Source organism: Polyodon spathula, chromosome 14 (assembly GCF_017654505.1).
Source record: "Polyodon spathula isolate WHYD16114869_AA chromosome 14, ASM1765450v1, whole genome shotgun sequence".
In the NCBI taxonomy this organism is placed as follows: Eukaryota; Metazoa; Chordata; class Actinopteri; order Acipenseriformes; family Polyodontidae; genus Polyodon; species Polyodon spathula.
Genome location: NC_054547.1, coordinates 27,417,259 through 27,437,398, shown reverse-complemented (window position 1 = coordinate 27,437,398; position 20,140 = coordinate 27,417,259). Strand labels below are relative to the sequence as shown.

At 34.8% G+C, this 20,140-nt stretch overlaps 2 protein-coding genes across 2 annotated transcripts in view; both read right to left on the bottom strand.

Annotated features, from left to right (window-relative positions):
* Positions 1-837: 837 nt before the first annotated feature.
* Positions 838-5,417, bottom strand: ghsra (growth hormone secretagogue receptor a). Its single transcript, XM_041271329.1, has 2 exons — positions 4,625-5,417; positions 838-1,142 (listed from the first exon to the last, which is right to left on the bottom strand). Exons 1-2 carry the CDS (start codon positions 5,415-5,417, stop codon positions 838-840), a joined length of 1,098 nt encoding a protein of 365 aa, XP_041127263.1.
* A 7,216-nt stretch (positions 5,418-12,633) lies between these two features.
* Positions 12,634-20,140, bottom strand: part of LOC121326581 (mucin-4-like) — a 32,248-nt gene continuing 24,741 nt past the window's right edge. The window contains exons 38-48 of the mRNA XM_041269916.1: positions 19,069-19,185; positions 18,094-18,210; positions 17,605-17,727; positions 17,226-17,345; positions 16,697-16,876; positions 15,969-16,087; positions 15,045-15,109; positions 14,371-14,570; positions 13,815-13,986; positions 12,790-12,972; positions 12,634-12,649 (exon numbers count right to left, since the gene is read on the bottom strand). Of these exons, the coding sequence (XP_041125850.1) occupies positions 12,634-12,649; positions 12,790-12,972; positions 13,815-13,986; positions 14,371-14,570; positions 15,045-15,109; positions 15,969-16,087; positions 16,697-16,876; positions 17,226-17,345; positions 17,605-17,727; positions 18,094-18,210; positions 19,069-19,185 (1,412 nt within the window). The remainder of the gene's footprint in view (positions 12,650-12,789; positions 12,973-13,814; positions 13,987-14,370; positions 14,571-15,044; positions 15,110-15,968; positions 16,088-16,696; positions 16,877-17,225; positions 17,346-17,604; positions 17,728-18,093; positions 18,211-19,068; positions 19,186-20,140) is intronic.

Here is a 20,140-nt window from a genome sequence, read left to right as displayed (position 1 = left end):
ACTGAAGTTTCTATGTACCTAGTCTGAGCAAGTATCTGTTAAATACTATAATAACAACATTTATTTCAGAATTTCTAAATGTACCTCTACTGAGTGTTTTTTAGTAATAGATTATGTAATTAAAGCCTGTCAGCAACTTCAAACTCTTGTTCTGTTATAAAAAGTGATACTTCTCGATTACTTGCACTGTATATCATCTATATTTAAAAAACGGTCTATCACAATTAATTCGTGAACAAAAAAATTACAATCTGTACTTCCCAAATCAATACTGTTGGGCACATTCTTGCTATGTGATTTCATTCCCCCAGTGCTCCAAAAGGATGTACGATTTTGGCAATTTTCAGCCACATCAAAGCAAGGATGAAATCTCACTTTACTTGGCACATATGCCTACTGTCAGTAATGGTGCAACAAGTTACTATTTGTTCTACTGAGGGACATTTTCAAAAGCTGTTTCATTGACATCTCTCATACCTACAGCATAATACCTCAATGCCTAAAATTTAACTTTAAATATTCAAAGCTTATACAACTGGTTTCCAATTTATATGCCTTTTTTGGCACACAAATTCAAATTTTCTTGCAAAAAAAGCTGTTCAATGAGGTTGTCATGAATTGTCATCTTGGCCCATTGAACTGAATGGAGAGGCAAGGGATGGACATGAACTGCCAGTCATACAATTCAAAGACAAAAGTCTCTATAGTTGAGAGGCGAGTATGTTAATATTGGATATGTAATGGATGTCCTCCAAGTGACTAATGATATAATGATATTAAGCTGATGTTAATATCATTATCTCATTAGTCACTTGGAGGACATCCATTACAAGGTGGTCACGTGCTGACACTTGACTCTGTCCAAGCAGGAGTGCTTTCATCCTTCATGGTAGATGCTGTCCTTCTTGGGACTTGCTTAAGTCCAAACAGTTTGCAAGCAGCCACCCGGTACTTCTTGGACATGATATTGTAAAGAATTGGGTTGATGGCTGCGCTTAAGTAGAAGAGGACAAAGGAGACTAAGTTGCAATATTGACTGATCTGAGACATTAACAAAGAGCCAGCCTCTGAAGATTTGGAGAAGAGATACCTTCCAACGTGAAAAGGGAGCCAACAGAGTACAAAGGCGAACACCACCACAACTGGAAAGAAAGCACAAAGAAAGATACCACATTAGAATGGGAGATGAACTGAATAGAGACTAATGCTCATTTTTAAAGCAATTCATTTCAAACATTTTCGTTAGCTGTGGAAATATAAATAAGAGTCGATTACCATTGTGTTCAGTTTATTGCATGAAATTATTTTCAGAATTGAAAAACCAACCAACAATCACAAAGAATGACATTTATTTAGATTCCAGTGCAAGAAAATCATATAACAGTAGCTTAAAACAGTATCATGGTACCATGTGTCAAGAATACTTCTGAGCAGTATCTGTACAACCATAGCATACCATGAAATTCAAACACTATTTTATTGGTTTCAAAAAATCAGAAATGTGCTGACTATCAACTACAAACAATGATGGCTTAAATAGCTTTGCTTCTAACATTCAACTTGCCTTGATGTGGTTTAAGTTTAAGCAGCTACACATTTCTTCTTTTTTTTTTACTTTGTGAATACAAGTGGCTCTAACTGAAGCTACTCCAGTATTGTTTTGTGTGATATTTTCACACAAAGAGACAGTAGGTGAACCCTGCTCAACAACGGGGCAAGGTAGAACCTTTTTTTTTTTGGTTTTGTTTTATGCTTTTTTTAAACAGCAGATGCAGTAAGAGACATGCACTCAGACACAACAGCTGAGCTGTGAAAAAAAAAAGACATTCACCACACCAGACGGGTTATTGTTATTGTTAAAGTTTTTATTATTATTATTATTATTATTATTATTATTATTATTATTATTATTATTATTATTATTTTCTTCCCAAAACTTTTAACTTTGTTTCAAAGTTGTGTGACTGATCAGGTTCTGACTTGGCAGGTAACAAGCTGGATACATTGGCTGTCAGATGCTGAAAATTATTTTGCTGCTGCGGCCCTGCAATTGGCGCCATGTTGGATTTGTTGATAAAACCTTTCGAAAAATCATCTTCTTGGGAACCGGTGAAGCAATTGATCTGACTCTTGGCATATATCATCAGCATCCAAACCCGCATCAAGTTTGCGAAGCAGAAGTTGCTGTGATAAATTTTAATGTCAAAATGGCTGCCACAAATCTTATCGAAACGTGCCCTTAACAACAAACTGTTGCAGTTTGAAAATTATTTGTCCAACAAACTCCAAGCTTGGTAGTTATCGTCCCAGTAACAATGGGATACAAATATGTGAAAATTGTGATGTTTTATAAAAGAAGATGGCCGCCAGTTATACGTTTACATTTTAAATTTAAACCTGCGTCAGTTGACCAACAGTTTATTTGACAAACTCCAAACTTCACAAGCATCTTCCCTGATACTGTATCAATACGTCTGACTTTTTAAAAAATGGTGTTGACCGAAACGAAAATGGCCATTTGATGCATTTTTTAAGAAACCTTTCAAAATCTTCTTCTTGGGAACCGATGAAGCGATTGATCTGACACTTGGCATATATCATCAGCATCCAAACCCGCATCAAGTTTGCGAAGCAGAAGTTTCTGCGATAAACTTTAATGTCGAAATGGCTGCCACAAATTTTAGGGAAATGCACCATTAACAGCAAACTGCTGTTATTTGAACACCATTTGACCAACAAACTCCAAACTTGGTAGTTATTGTCCCAGTAACAATAGAATACAAATATGTCAAAATGGTTGTTTTATAAAACAAGATGGCCGCCAGGTGTACGTTTACAACTGAAATTTAAAAATGCCTCAGTTGACAAACAGTTTACTTGACTAACTCCAAACTCCACAAGCATCATCCTTGACACTGTAGCAATACAAGTGACTTTTAAGAAACTGGTGTTAACGAAATGGCCGTTTGACGCATTTCTTCTTGAAACCTCACAAAATCTTCTTCTTTGAAACCGTTGAAGTGATTGATCTGACACTTTGGCATAGTCACTATCCAAACCTGCTTGCAAAGCAGAAGTTGCTATGATACAATTCAATAGTATAAAGGCTGCCACAAATTTCACCGAAATGCACCATTAACAGCAGACTGCTTTTATTTGAAAACCGTCAGACCAACAGACTCCAAACTTGGTAGACATTGGTGACAGCAGAATACAAATATGTCAAAATGGTTATGTTTCGTGAAACAATATGGCTGCCACTCCTATATTTTCTTCTTATATTTAAAACTGCTTCAGTTTAAAAACGGTTCACTTGATTAACTCCAAACTTGAAAATCATCGTGCCTTTGTCGGTAAAACTTACATTTTCATAAATAGCATTTGTACGTTAAACAAGATGGCCACCTGATGCATTTTTGAAAAACATTCAAAATCTTCTGTGGAACTATTGAAGTTGCTGATTTTAAACTTTGCACATTGAGAAGGTAACACGCTTGTATGGGTACTGACACTGGGGCTTGGGAGCCGTAAAACTGCCTGGCAGTTCTAATTATTATTATTATTATTATTATTATTATTATTATTATTAAGCCAGCACACTGGAGGAATTTGCATCTCTTTTTTTCTTTTTTGCTACAAAATCAACAGGCGCTGTAAAGACTAGAAAGCAGCTTACAATCGCAAGCGATGTATGCTGGGGAAAAAAGAGAGGTTTTTTTTTTTTTTTTTTTTTTTTTTTTTTTGCGCAACAAAAAAATTGCTCGGTTTAGAATTTTAGTTTCTGATTCCGGGCAAGTGGCAAGCCGACTTTCAACACTATTTAATAATAATGCAGGGAAACCAGGAAAAAAAAAAAAACTCAAAAGAGCTATTTAGACTCAATAGCAACTAGTTGGTTAGTACCTAACATTACTACAGTGAGAAGCAATAAAGAAGTGAGTTCTACAGAGTGACTATTTCTTTCCCCAGAAGGCGGGACTGAGGACATCACTCCCTGGAGGGGCCTGTTAGCAGCTCTGATATAAAATGCTCAGCGAATATAAACACATTTTAGTACTGATATACTTTACACCATAATATGTGTTTTGTTCTTCCAAAGTATAGTCCAAAACAATTAAAATAAACAATAAATGTGTTTATAACGGTTATTAAAATGTTGGTTATACATAGCAGAATTGTGTCACTCAAATTTTGATTTGGCTTGCCACAATGTAAAATATTGTATCCCCAATGCAATTCATGGGTGTGACATTTATTCACCTCCATTTGTTACACACACTGTACAGCAGATTGGACCACCATTTCTGGATACACAAAACACAGGTGCATTAACGACTAAGTACTGTATTAATAATGCAAAACATAAATATTTCAACTTGAACATGAAAAAATATATAAATAACCTAAGTATATTGCTTCCATATATTATACTCTAATCATGATTCATAAATAATAATGATGTGTACATTTTTGTATAATATATTGCAGAGCACACTTTATATAGCTAGATTTAAAATTAATAATAGTCCAATACTTTTATATTCCTAAATGTATCAATTGTAATCGTAAAAGTTATGCCATCTAGCGTTATAGGGGCATAAAAGCTTCTACAATGTTTTCTTACCTAGCATTTTCACAGTTTGCTTGCTGCTCTTATCTCTGGAGGACATGCTGGGTCCTATGGTCTCCCTTTTTCTCTTGCACAACTTTCTTCCAATAAGGCTATACAGCACAGTCAAGCAAAATACCGGCAAGAAGAAAAACATGCTGGAAACCCACACCATTATAGTAAGGAGCCCAGACCGGATAGCGTAGTCTGTTGCCTTACACTCGTTTGTCTCCCACGGATCAGTGCCATTCTCGTGTTCAACTCCAACCAAAACAAATATGGGGCCAGCGCTGACAAATGCCACTATCCAGATAATCAATATTATCCCTTTCACTCGACCCTTAGTCACAAACACTTTTGCTTGGAGTGGGAAACAGATTGCAAAGTATCTCTCCACGCTAAGGGCTGTTATATTGAGGATTGTGGAGTACGTGCAACTTTCGCTGGTGAACTGGAATACCTTGCAAAGCACGTCCCCAAAATTCCAAGGTCTATAATGCCAGATTCTGTAAAGGTCCAAAGGCATGCAGAGGAATATAAGGAGGTCTGAAAAGGCCATGCTGGATAGGTAGAGATTGGTAGTTGTCCTCATGTCCTTGAATTTGGAGACGATCAAAATTGTCATTAAATTCCCTGCAGTTCCAATAATGAAGAGACAGATGCACGTAGCCGATATTCCTGTCAAAACCTGGATAGGAAAAAGATTGACTGGGTAGTCAGTCTCCCAGTATGATAAGTTGTCCCAGTTGTCCGTATCAGGCCAGCTGCAGTTGTGCGAGCAGTTAGCATTTGCTGTCTTGTTTGACATCCTGAGTCTCAAACTCTGGACTTGAGGTATACAGATACTAATCCCAGTGCTTCTAGGCACTGCTGATATTAACCCAGTCAGTGCCTCTGAATTGTAATGCCATGGTAGGAAAAAACATGTACGTTTGCTTTAAAACTAAGAGTTAATACAAATGATTAATTTATATTCTGGAAAAGTGAAGTTTCAGGATAAAAAGATGGGGCTAACCTTGTTGGCAAGACATGATTCTTTAAAAATGAGTCCGCATTTAAACAACTAACAGACACACTGCGCGCGCTGATTGTGTCTGTTAGTTGTTATAATTGTTTTGGAACATTATGCACAAAATGTATGCCATACTTAAAAAAAAAAAAAAAAAAAAAAAAAAAAAAAATCTCCCCTGACTTGCAAAGTCTTAAAAAAAAAAAAAAAAAAAAAAAAAAAAAAACTATCTATTTCCAGCCAGAACAGCAAATGCACTGAACAGGGTACATTCTATATTTTGTTCTCATTCATAAAAATGCATCATACTGACAAAACATCCAAAGAAGTTAAATAAAAGAAAAACATAGCGAGCAAAAACAGGACTCGTCTGACTCCTGACGATGTAGTTTACTAATCTGCAAATGCCATAAAAAGAAAAAAAAAACGAACTTTTTTTTTTTACAGCTAAGTGCTTGGTTTTACTGCCGCTCTGTCAAGTACCTTCACAACTACAACACGGTGGTTTGTATAAAGTTAAACTAATAGGGACGCATGCGTAACATGTCATAGAAGCACATTCGCCAATTGCAGTGATATGAAAAAAAAAACAAAAAAAAAAAAAAAAAAACAGAAAGACTAGAATGCTTCATCCCCAAGAACGCTGGAAAGAGACAATCAGCTTGGGTGATAGCAGAGTTACTAAAACAAAGTATGCAAGTATAGCACACATTAAAATAATAATAATAATAATAATAAGAAGAAGAAGAAGAAGAAGAAGAAGAAGAAGAAGAAGAAGAAGAAGAAGAAGAAGAAGAAGAAGAAGAAGAAGAAGAAGAATTAAATATTGGAGCGTCATATATCTCAGCACCCTTCAATCTTCAGCACTAAGCAATAGAAAGAATACACTAGTACAGCCTTTCAGCCTACATAGTTTCAGTGTCACAATGAAAATAAATACAAATAGACATACCTTTTGGTGTATTCGATTCATTTCCAGCTGTTTTCAATGGAATTATTATTTCTATACCGTGGTCTGCAGGTTTGAGAAATACTCTTAACTAGGTCTGTAATAGGTCTTCAGGGTTGAAAGAGTTCAAACAAAACATAGAAACTTCATAATCATTAACTAGCTAAATGACCTTTGTGTGTCCTTTTAGTACTGTAATAGATGACATAACATCGTGTTGGCAACAATAACTTTTTGAACATTTAAATGAGACATTTTATGGTTGTTAAGTTGATGCAGTTTAATGTGATGCCAATTCATCTTTTTATAAACTCACAAATAAAGTAAGCATACAGGCACGGTCAAGTAGACTGGAACACTAAAACCTTTATTTTAATTATATAAAGGATTCTGCTGTAATCTACTCAATGTAATAGCTGTGTTGCTTCTAGATTCTATTGGAAATGTATTACAATTCGATTTGAAATTAAACTTTATAATAGGTCCACCCCCCACCCACTTTTAAAAAATAACTATTAAAAAAAGCGCCCCAATGACTATCTAACTGTATTCTATATAGTGCTGTCCAGGGTGCTGAAGTCTCATGCCAAGCCTAAAGATTGTAATAGACCAAAAAAAAATGTTCTATGCCATGGTAGTTATATAAATGGATATCCAGTACCTTGAGCAGCCATGTAACACAACCCATTGCATTTATGAAGCTGTGTGTCTCAATTTTAAAATGAGACAGCAAATGCTAACTGCGGTACATTAATATCTAGGTTTCAAAATTGCTTTTCCAGAAATGGTATATCTCCCAGGGTAACAGTGGTAACAGTATCCTAGAAGGCAGTCAGCATGGTTTTAGGAAAGGGAGATCATGTCTAACTAACCTGCTTGATTTTTTTGAGGATGCAGCATCGACAATGGATAATTGCAAAGCATATGACTTGGGTTATTTGGATTTCCAGAAACCTTTTGACAAAGTCCCACATACAAAATTCGTTCTCAAACTAAACACAGTAGGGATTCGAGGAAATGCATGCACATGGATTAGGGAGTGGTTAACAAGTAGAAATTAGAAAGTACTGATTAGAGGAGAAACCTCAAAATGGAGCGAGGTAAACAGTGGAGTACCACAGAGATAAGTATTCGGTCCTCTGCTCTTCCTAATCTACATTAATAGCTTAGATTGTGGTATATTAAGCAGACTTGTTACATTTGCAGATTACACAAAATAGGAGTAGAAAACACTGTTGCAGCAGCAAAGGGCAATGAAAAGCATTATAAATACCATATGGGAAATACTGAAATTGAGGAAGAAATCTATTAAAAAAAAAAAAAAAAAAAAAATTACTAGTAGTAGATTATGTGGACTCAGAAATGTCTTCATCTAGACAATGTGGGGAAGCTATAAAAAAGGCCATAAAAAGTATATAAAGTGAAAAGTGTTGAATTTAAATCAAGGGAAGTAATGTTAAAACCTTACAATGCATTAGTAAGACCTCATCTAGAATATTGTGTTCAATTCTGGTCACCTTTCTATAAAAACATATTGCTGCTTCAGAAATAGTGCAAACAAGAGCGACCAGAATTATTCCGGGTTTAAAAGGCATGTCATATGCAGACAGGCTAAAAGAATTTAATTATTCAGTTTTGAACAAAGAAGACTATGCGGCGATCTGAGTCAAGCATTGAAAATGTTAAAAGGTATTAACAATGTCAACCCAATGGACTTTTTCAACCTGAAAAAAGAAACAAGGACCAGGGGTCACAAATGGAGATTCGATAAAGGGGCATTCAGAACAGAAAATAGGAGGCACTTTTTTACAGAGAGAATTGTGCTAGTCTGGAACCAACTACCCCCAGTAATGTTGTTGAAGCTGACACCCTGGGATCCTTCAAGAAGCTGCTTGATGAGATTCTGGGATAAGCTACTAACAACCAAATGAGCAAGATGGGCTGAATGGCCTCCTCTAATTTGTAAACCAGCTTATGTTCTTATGTTCTAAATGGGGTGTGGGTGGTTGTTAATGAAGCCATGTAGTTACCATGCTCTGAATTAGTCTTGGTTCCAGTAACTGTACAGGGTTCTGTTTTAACCTTCTCTACATCTCTTTAATCTTTTTTTTTCTCTAAATCGACTGTTCAAATTCAAATACAAATAAAACATTTTTTAAACATTTTAAAACCCAAAATACATCCTTTTTTTTAATTAAATGTTCACAAACCAACGGCCTAGTAGTCATTTGCGGTTGAACTTGGATGGAATGAACTTGATTTTCTTTTCTAAGAAACAACAAAGGATTCCTGCTCCAGATAATATGTTTAAGACAGGGAACGATTTATCATAACTGTAAAGATGACATTTTGCTAACCCAATAAAGGACTACAGACTTTCACAATTATGTGAAGTAAATGTTGATGTAAAGACTAACAATGGAAGAATGTGTCAAGGGCAAGGCAGTGCAGACACTGCTCTTAGCAATTTTTATAACTAGGTCACAACTGTGCTGTTATCATTTTTCAGCAACAATAAAACATTTTCTCCTGGCTTCAAACTAGGAAACTTCTAGTATTTTCAGAAAGGTTGACAAGGTTGTGTTTAAATAATGACAACCTCTTAATTTGTACGTTTTGTCAAGATCCAAATGCACTATTGTAAAAGCATAGTAGTGTTTTAAAACAAGATAAAGCACATACAAGCATGTTCTATATGGTAAAGTATGGTTGGCATGTGGCAAAAATAAATAAATAAATAAATAGAGGTCAATTATCACCAGTTATTCCAGCACAGTTTAATTTGGGGGCTTAACAGTATGTGCTGGGGGATATAAACACAATGCACTGACCCTTTTGAAGTTGCTGTTAAGTCTGTAACGAAGGACAGATGCTCCCCCAAGTGGTGAGACCACCTCATTACAAGAGAGAGAAAAAAAGAGATACATATGTGTAATTCTAGGTAGTTTCATGCGTGATCTGTTATAGATCAGGGTCTTAATATTTAATATTTCTGAAAAAAAAAAAAACATTTCCTTCTCACAACATTTCACTGTCCTTGGAGAGTTGTGGAAGGGAGGCTACAAAACACATACAACAGAAAAATAGGCAAAAACACACAAGAACATAAACGATATTGATACAATCCAGATAATACTTTTTTTGCTATACTTAAAGCATCTATGACAGCACCTTTAATTTACTATTTACTGTTTGAGTGTATGTTTTATTACAAGACATTAGGGAGGTCAGCCATAATAAAGAAAAAAAAAAGAATATTTACCCAATGCTCCAGTAATATATAAGCATAAGTTAACTGAAGATTTTAAAGGCGATCCAGCAAGATATCGGAATCAAAATCTTTTTAAAAATGCACAAAATATGAAGGGCAAACAAAAACTAATACCAGAAGATTGTATTTGTGCAAACAAAAAACAAAACAAACTAAAGGTCAATGACAATGTTTCGACTAGAAGTCTTTTTTCTTTGAAGAGCAAGTACAAAAAAAAAAAAAGAATTGAAACAAATATTAATAATGTATAGTTTATTTCAGATGTTTACATACAATGACAAAAATAATGCTTTATATAATATAATAGATTTTGTTTTAAAATATTAAACAAGTTTTCCCAAAAAACTTAATAGAATAAGAACAAATACAAATATAAAAAAGCTCTTACTTCACATTTGTTTGTTAGAAAAGAAAGTATAGAGGGCCCTATTCATAACCTTGAATCTGTCTAGTTCAATTGTGTAGCCTGTTTGTATGGAGCGTATACACCAGCCTAGAAGTGTTTGCATGAATACAAAAATAATTAATTCCATCAAAAACGTCAAACACATTTTTAACATTATAAATACAATATGAAAATCACAATGTAAGAGGAATGGCTTCTCTAAGAGATTAAATATGTGGCAGTTATTGGACACGTATTCAAGTGTTGAGAGACTCACAGAACAGTCATGTAACAATTATATTAAGACACTGGGCTCTGTATCAATTGATCACTTGAGTCTCTTCAGTGCACTTTTTCTCTTTGTGAATAGGGTCCATGAAATCTATAATAAATAAAAAGGAAACCACATACCAAACAACTAAATGGTTTTAGTTTTTTGGTTTTTTGCTTCAATCTGGATTATGGCAGGTAAATCACAGACAATGCAAAAGATGAAAAGTTACTGCAGCTTTATGTGTTGTAGCTCAGACCATGGGACCTACATCAAAGGTACCGAAAGCAGCAGTTTTCCCGTGTAGTACAGTATTTGCATTTCCTGAATAAATGTACAAATCTAAAATGTAAAATGACTCTTCATACAATAAAAGAATATTGCAAACATTCGGCCAAATATATTATGTCCGTTGATCTGGATAGGGACTATAAACCATAATTCAACATTCATCTGAAGCCTTTAAAGTGCCTTTAATCACCTAAAATATTCCATTGGAATACCCCATCAGAATACACTACTCAGATAATCTAACAGGTTGTCACATTCTGTCATTACAATGTATCTATTACAATTTGGTATTGTACATGCACCCGAAGATAATATAATATAATATAGTATAATATAATGTAATATAATGTAGGAAATTCTGCCAGAAGAAAACGTAAGACGAGTGCTAAAAGAAGCCATTGCATGCACTGGTACAACACTATGACAGGATCATGATTCGATGTTACGCTGATATTCAAAGGTTGCAGAGCAGCATGTCAGAGCAGATCAACATCATGTCTCAGTTTCAATGAACCATCTCCTTTTCCTTCCACCTTGTTGTATAGAGCCTATATATCCTTAACGAATGTGATTAGGAAATTTATTTTGCTTTCTAAAAAAAAAGAAGTTTAAATTGTATCCACACCATCTACATACCTTGCAACATTTCCACCAGTCTGAGCTGCCAGAAACTCTTGCCTAAACTGCAACATATTACATCTCTATTCTGTACAATTAGACATTAAAAGACATATGAAGTTCTATAAATCAGATCAGCTGTTTGGCACCATTCCATATTTATTTTTCCCCACTTAGGAATGTGCAATTTCATATTTAGTTACTTACTGTAAACATAAAATATGATTCTGACTGGATTTTTATGGCATGGCATGTTGAATACACAGAGAAAATGACCCCGATTCAGCTTTTGCCTTGTAATATGGGTTGACAACAAAGTGCCTTTATAGACAGTATTACCATTCATCTCTTTAAGGTTTAGATTTCCACAGCACAAGTTGTGGTTGATGGTCTAGAGATTTCAATGCACCCTCTTTCATTTGACTCAATGCTGCAGAAAGGGAGGTAAAATGACAAGTTCAATGAATATAATAAGTACAGTATAACCATGCTTTAAGGCCACCTCAATGTAAACAGCCCCTAATGATAAAGGCCATGCTTATTCAGTCCTGATTATGTCCTATTAGTCCTGCATTCAATATAAAGGCAGTCTTAAGCATACCTAACCTCACTGTATACACACACACACACACACACACACACACACACACACACACACACACACACACACACACACACACACACACACAATTTCATTAGCTATAACTAGTCTTCTTAATCACTTTTTAAATATCAATGTTTTTACTTACAACGAAAAGGTCCATAACCCCAGTAGAAATTACTCCTTTACTGTAAAAAAAAAAAAAAAAAAAAAAAACTTTCACATTTAAATAAACACAAAAAAGCAAAACTATTCATCATTGGTTTTTTTTTAGTCAATGTTTAATATCATAGAAAAAAACAAACAAACTGCTGTAATCAATATTTCTTTAATCAATTTACCACGGTAATGTCAATGATTATTCAACATTTTATATCATACTACAGTATGTGGAATATTCATTTTAAGTAATCTGAAAACTGTTTTATTAAATGCATTACAATTGATTTAAAGATAAATTTGGCATGTGTCTGAAATGGCACAGTCATCTTAACTAAGGTATTCTTTTTGTATAGATTCACTGTACTGTATCATTGTTTGTCATCACTCAAGGCCACTGTAACCACATGCATACACTCCAAGTGTGGCTGATTTGATGAACAGAAAATAATATACAAAGTAAAACAATTTTAGATCTGTATCAAGCTGGTCAATAAGCCATACAGGAGTTGTTATTAAATATTTACATTATACAGTTTGGTATTCCGTGTAGTTGAAGTATTGTTTTCAATAGTGTAGTTCCAGTATTGTTTTCAGTAATGTTTTCATGAGTAGAATCAACATACCTTTCACTTAAATTAGGTGAACGAATTTGTCTGCAATAGCAATAAAACAGCAGGAATAGCAACACCACCACGACGAAGATGAATGCCAGGGTTCCAAACAGAATGCCAAAGAAGGCACGGAGATTCATAGCCAAGTATTCACAATTTTCACCATATGGTGCGTACATTTGAAATGAAACACATCTGGAATTCAAGGAAATTATGTCATCAAATATGTGATTTTATACAAAATCTGCCGTCATGAAAGCTTTACAGCAGGGACTCTCTGCTCTTGTTTTTTTATATCGTATATCATTTAACTGCTGATATAGTTTGCATCTACCAGCACTCTGATCATCTATCATGCACAAATCTGCACAGTCAGGCATCCACAGTGTCAGAAGTGGATGTACCTGTTGCAACTGCAATATAATGTTTGCTGCTTGACAACCTGCATGGAAGAATCCAGCTTGGCATTTTGTGAAGCCAATGATTTACTCTAAAAATTGTTTATTTTATTGTATTTATTAATTTAAGTATCACGACACATGCAAAATACATTGATTAACACTTTTATAAATAGTGTAACAATCTGTAGTTTATTCTTTTTTTATGCAAACTGTTTTCAATTATAGTTTAGTTTCTAATTTGTGTTTTTTTTTTTTTTTTTTTCTAAATCAGACAACCTACAGTATAGCATGTTGCGAAGAGGGTTTTAGAATGGTTGGTTGGTCATTTTAAAATGTGCAATTAATTGTATCATATAGTGTAAATTATTTGATTTGCACATAGTGTACAATTAATTTGGACAGCAGATTTTTTTTAAATAGTTTTAAGTAGAATCACGGTTCATTGTCAAAGCAGCATTTAATATATCATTAATTCTGCATACCCTCACCCTAACTGCAATTAAAATGATTCAATAAAGTATAGACAGTTTATTCTGTACAACCCTTTTTCATTTAGTTTGACATATTTTAACCTAAATAATTTCATAGTGTTGACAAAATCCACACTTCTTGTGCCTTGCCCTACCCCTTACTTACTTGCACATGGGTCCTTCAATGTAATGTTGGCATGTTCCTCCATTTTTGCAGTAGTCATTTGTTAAACAAGGAGATACACACAGAATGCCAGTTTTTGGATCAAACACTGCTGAATAGCCTTTGATTCCTTTACTAGCACAGCTCATATACTGTAAAAGGTCTTCAGCAGTTGCTAGAAACAAGAAGAACATAGAATATTATTATTTTTAAAAACATAGCTATCTAACCTATAAATAGGACTTCTGGTTTTCTGTGTTTACTTTTTTGCTTTTGTAGTGTTTGATTTGTTAATGTATATTTGGGCTTTTTAAATACTCTCTGGTATGGTTTTCCCTTTACTATTTGATGGTATTAGTGATCATTCTCAGTGGTTCTGGATTTAGTTGCTCCAATAGTGAGTTCTCTTTTTTATTTACCTGGCTTTATTCTTGCTGGGGCTGAGCAGCCTTCTTCATTATGTTCAAATGATGTGACAATTCTACCACAGATGAAAGCTTAAAATCTTTATGTAACTAAAAAATAAAATAAAATAAAATAAAATAAAATAAAATCTCACCTTTGTTAACATCTGTGATATCAGCTTTAGTCACAGGTTCAAACTGGACAGTATCTTCTCTTCTCCGTCTCTGTACTTTGAGGTTTAAAACATCAACGATGGCATCTTGTAATTTATTATTGAGGAAATCAATGTCTGTAATGCTGGCACCATAATCAAACAAGGACAAGAACTCGGCAGCCACCCGATTATTGACAATTCTGTTTAAATACAAAATAAATAAATAACGGAAGGTTAGTCACTAGTTATTTCTATTTTGCCAGGTAACATAGAACTACTGCATCACATTCTGTCTGAAGTTAAACTAAGCATTAAAAATTAACAAAGGGACAAAAACTCAAGTGAAAGAAAATATTTGTAATGGACTGCACAGGTCAGAAGTCAATACATTTTGAACTTAGCAAAATACGAATGCATCGGAATAATTATATTGGATTGTAAATCTAAAAAATGGTAGTTACCTTCGTGTTTAAAAATCATAATAAGAAAGAACATTGGTGATGTAGACTTTTATGGGTGATTGATCAGTAACCAAACATGTCAACTAATTTGAACTAATACTTTAAGGTGACAGGTTTGCAATTAACAGGACATATTTTAAGTGTATTTGATCATACTTAACATGTAGTCATTTAAACACCGATCAAGTGTATCACACTTGACAGGGTACTTACTTCAAGACAATATCTTGATTTTTAGAAAAGGTTTTCACTGTCAGGGTCAACATCCGCTGAGCTACCTATTAATTGAGATATACAGTTTTTTTTAGGTTTAAACACACTTGGGGGGGGGGGGGAGTCCAGAGCTGCAATGTGTTTCATCCTGGAATTTTAAATAACAATAAAACAAATAGCTGCTAAATAGGTACATCTGTTGGGCTTGTATGAAGTAATTTGGATTATACTTAATCCACTATTAATACAAAACATTGTTTGGAATGTAGCATTTGTTTTATCATCTAGACACAGTCAATGCATCACTACTCCCCTGCTCGTTAAGATATTAAGATTATTTCGTACCCAACATCATTTCAGAAATCACATTAGGACAATTATTTAATAACGAAACAGGCCACTTGAAAATGCCAAAATCAATGCCACATATACACATTTCTTCATCAACACTGGAGTTATCATTTACGAACTTTTGAAAATCCTGCCCATGGTGTGTGTTTGCTATGACAATTCAAACAACACATAGCTGTTCTATGATCATTTAAAAGCTAAATCCACCTCTACAGTAGGATCACTATAACCCTGGTATTTTGGATCAAAGTAATCTCCTCTGAAATTCTGAAAAACCCAATTGCAACATGATTAAAAGTTTATCGGATTACCAAAACTAAATCACAGTAATCCCAATCACATTTTGATATTTTGAAAAACCCAATTTCACAATATAATCCAGATGAATGCGGAAATCCGATTACCAAAGTTTTTGAAAATCTGGTCCCTGAGGATTAGTGGAATAAAGATAACCAACATCAACTGCCACCAAATGTAACCCATATGTGCACTAATTGTACATACAGAAAATGGAACTCAGAAGTGAGATGACATTTTAGTAAAAATGCATGTGAGGTTAATTGAAAATCTTACCTTAGTATCAATCTGGTTTACTAGTGATACATATTCTGGGCTCTTAATATCACTAATGACCTGTTGGTTATAATCCCCCTTCAATTTAAGAATTAACTTGAGGGATCTCTTTGGTGCACCTGTAGATATAGAATGAAATGTCACTGTGCCTTTGCATTGTAAGAATACCTTCTTTTTAGCATATAAGTAACATATATATCCCCTGCCTGAGATACAAGTAACAAATTATTTAAATTTGTCACCTCACGGGCCAAAGCAGCTAACTCAAGACCCTTCAAAATGAAAGCATCAAATGCACAAAACCTTGGGCCTGCTCCCCTTAGTAATCACCATGAGGACAAAGGGAAGAACTCCAGTTACAATTCTAAAGTGAATTAATAATACTGCTAAGCACTACTCACAAGACCCCCCAATTGAATGGCTGAATGGTTTATTCCTGTTTCGGTAACATTATTGTGTGTGTTCTTCCCTTCTGAGAAAATCGTGCTAATGATAATGTGCAGTAAACAGCTTTCAGAATCTAGCCCAGATGTAAGTCTGAGTGCAATCTCCATGTACAATGCTAGTACAAAGAAATTGTTTCTCACAAGTTTTCCATTTACTTTTTACCTTCATGTCCAAATGCACACTGGAGACAAAGGCCTTGGACTACAAAAACAACCTTGTAACTGAAGCTGGAAACAATTTACATGATGGAAAACAGCCCATTGTGCCTTTTATTTACTTACTTGCTAAAGGCTTTGGCTCAAAAGTTAACCCAGCTAAATCACAGCGTTGCCCTGTGTATGGACTGGGGCATGTGCAGGTGGCTTTACAGCCACCAGCTGGGATTTGAGTGCAAGATCCTCCATTGCTACAGAAGTCAGCTGGGCAATCGCCACAACTATTGTTACAGAGTTTGCCATCGCCTTAAAAAAAAGAAAGAACATCATTTGAAAAGAAAAAAAGAACGAAATAATGAAAGAACAAAATCTCCATATAGATCACTTCCTTACAAACCATATATTATTTTACAATAAATATACAATAGACAGTAAACATACAACAAAAACATAAACTGTAAAAACAGTAACAGAGATGGAAACTCCTGTTGCAAAGCGGTTTGATCCATTCTTGGATTTAATATGAGTTTAATCACATCCACATGAGCTTGTGACCTATACACTGTTGCTAATCAAGCTCGTAGTAAAACATGGAATGGGTGAGCGTGCTGTTGAAAAGTTTTATTTCCAACCCTGTGTAATCATGTTCTGTTACCTGCATAACCCTGTTTGCAGGTGCATTTGTAGGATCCGACAGAGTTGGCACAGTCAGCATATGGAGAGCATGAGAGTGAGTTCAAACATTCGTTAATGTCAATGCAGAATTGTCCATCTCCTGTTTGATGCAGAACACATTTAAGATTGATGAAGGCATTAATTTTACTGTATAACATCAGTGCGATTAGTAGAATGGTGACAATTACAGTTCTGAATTGCTTCTACTTCTTTCATGTATCCACTTCTAAAGATATTTTACCCTCATCAAAAAAAACAAAAAAACACCATTAAACCATTATAATTAAGAGGGGAGTCGACAATGCTGTCTTTGTAAAGTTTTATTCTATAAATACTTATCTAGCCATTCATTGCATTACCTTGAAAGCCCTGCTTGCAGACACACTTGTAAGACCCAATTTCATTGGTGCAGTTAGCATTTGGTGAACAAGGTGAGCTGGTCTTGCACTCGTCAACATCAGTACAGGATGTTTTTCCATCTCCTAAGACAAACAAGGAAGGCTGCATTTAGTTTACTTTTATAAGTTTCAATCAAAGTCAATGAAACCCAATATTTGAGTAATTGCAATAAGAATTGCTCACAAAGACTGCATAAAAAATGTAAGGTCACTATGAAAATAAACTATGACAATGTATTTGGATACTACTTAGTCTTTGAAAAAATATAAAGATTGATCAATTTCAGCACTTTTTAATGTGGTTATTTTAATGGCACCAATTTTGACAATCATGCATTGTTTTCTGAGCCACCAAGTGTTCCGCTGTTTTGGATGATCAGGTGTACTGCAGCAGCAATGCAAAGTGGTCAAGAGACTATGACCCACAATTTTCATCCTCATTTCTGTTACCTGTATATCCTGGTTTGCAAGTGCATGTGTAAGATCCCTCTGTGTTGGTGCATGTAGCATTTTGATTGCAGAGTGACAGTGTACACTCATTAATGTCAGTGCAGTTCTTCCCATCTCCTGTTGATGTAATAGAACAACTTTTTTAACATCCTTACTCATACTGTAATGACAATTATTCCAGTTTGATACATTTCACCATCAAAATTGGCTTTATTCTCATTATGTTTTGAAATACAACCATTGTTGCATCTTAAAAATTTCAATGAACCAATTACAGTAGTCTGTGCATATAGGAACTCCTGGGCTAAGAGAAGAACCTTGTGGTTTAAAGGATTTTGCCCATTGTATATGTTTCATAGTCTGTGCATATAGGAACTCCTGGGCTAAGAGGTCAACCTTGTGGATTAAAGGATTTTGCCCATTGTATATATTTCTCTTAAGGAACAGCTTCGCTTAAAAGAATACATTGTTCAACAACTGATACAGTTAAATCCTTGCTTGCAGACACACTTGTAAGACCCATGTTTCATTGGTGCAGTTAGCATTTGGTGAACAAGGTGAGCTTGTCTTGACACTCGTCAACATCAGTACAGGATGTTTTTCCATCTCCTAAGACAAACAAGGAAGGCTGCATTTAGTTTACTTTTATAAGTTTCAATCAAAGTCAATGAAACCCAATATTTGAGTAATTGCAATAAGAATTGCTCACAAAGACTGCATAAAAAATGTAAGGTCACTATGAAAATAAACTATGACAATGTATTTGGATACTACTTAGTCTTTGAAAAAATATAAAGATTGATCATTTTCAGCACTTTTTAATGTGGTTATTTTAATGGCCCCAATTTTGACAATCATGCATTGTTTTCTGAGCCACCAAGTGTTCTGCTGTTTTGGATGATCAGGTGTACTGCAGCAGCAATGCAAAGTGGTCAAGAGACTATGACCCACAATTTTCATCCTCATTTCTGTTACCTGTATATCCTGGTTTGCAAGTGCATGTGTAAGATCCCTCTGTGTTGGTGCATGTAGCATTTTGATTGCAGAGTGACAGTGTACACTCATTAATGTCAGTGCAGTTCTTCCCATCTCCTGTTGATGTAATAGAACAACTTTTTTAACATCCTTACTCATACTGTAATGACAATTATTCCAGTTTGATACATTTCACCATCAAAATTGGCTTTATTCTCATTATGTTTTGAAATACAACCATTGTTGCATCTTAAAAATTTCAATGAACCAATTACAGTAGTCTGTGCATATAGGAACTCCTGGGCTAAGAGAAGAACCTTGTGGTTTAAAGGATTTTGCCCATTGTATATGTTTCATCTAAAGGAACAGGAGCTTCGCTTAAAAGAACAACTTTTTGGCACCGCTAGCGATTTGTTCACAACTGATACAGTACTGTTTTGTAACCTGATAATTCATCAATTTAAACTTAAATTCAGATAGTTTATTCAATCTTTTCAAAAGTGACTTGTTATCACAAGAGTGTCTTGAGGCACACTCCCTTAGTTTATTCTTCTTTCCAGAACTGCCAATGATTTAACATTGCCTAATTTTGAGATTCTGATTTCCACAGAGTGCACCTTTCGCTACATCATTTCACTTACCTTCTCTTGCTACAAAAAGTTGGACATTTTTCTAGCTCTTGAAAAAACCTGCATTAGACAGACATAGCTGACCAGTTTGATGTTTCCCGTTCTAGTGTTGCTTCGCCATTCTGTTAAATAATTTGTGCATGTCTTGAATATTGCTCCTGTACATGTATTCACAATTCGTCTAGAGCTGCTTCTGCTTTTGTTTAACGTGTGTAGGGGTTCTTTGTTAATTTAGTTTGTCTGTTGCTTTATTATTATAGTTTATTAACATACAATTGCCTATTGCTTTTCTCTTACTTATTCTGCTCATGTCATATGTTGATCCACGTGCATCATGACAAGTAATACATATTTATTTATTGATCGAGTCATATTTTGTCTGGTGGTCAACTCTGTCTAAGAGAATAGTTCAGAGAGAACATTTTGCTTGCCTCCTGAAGGGT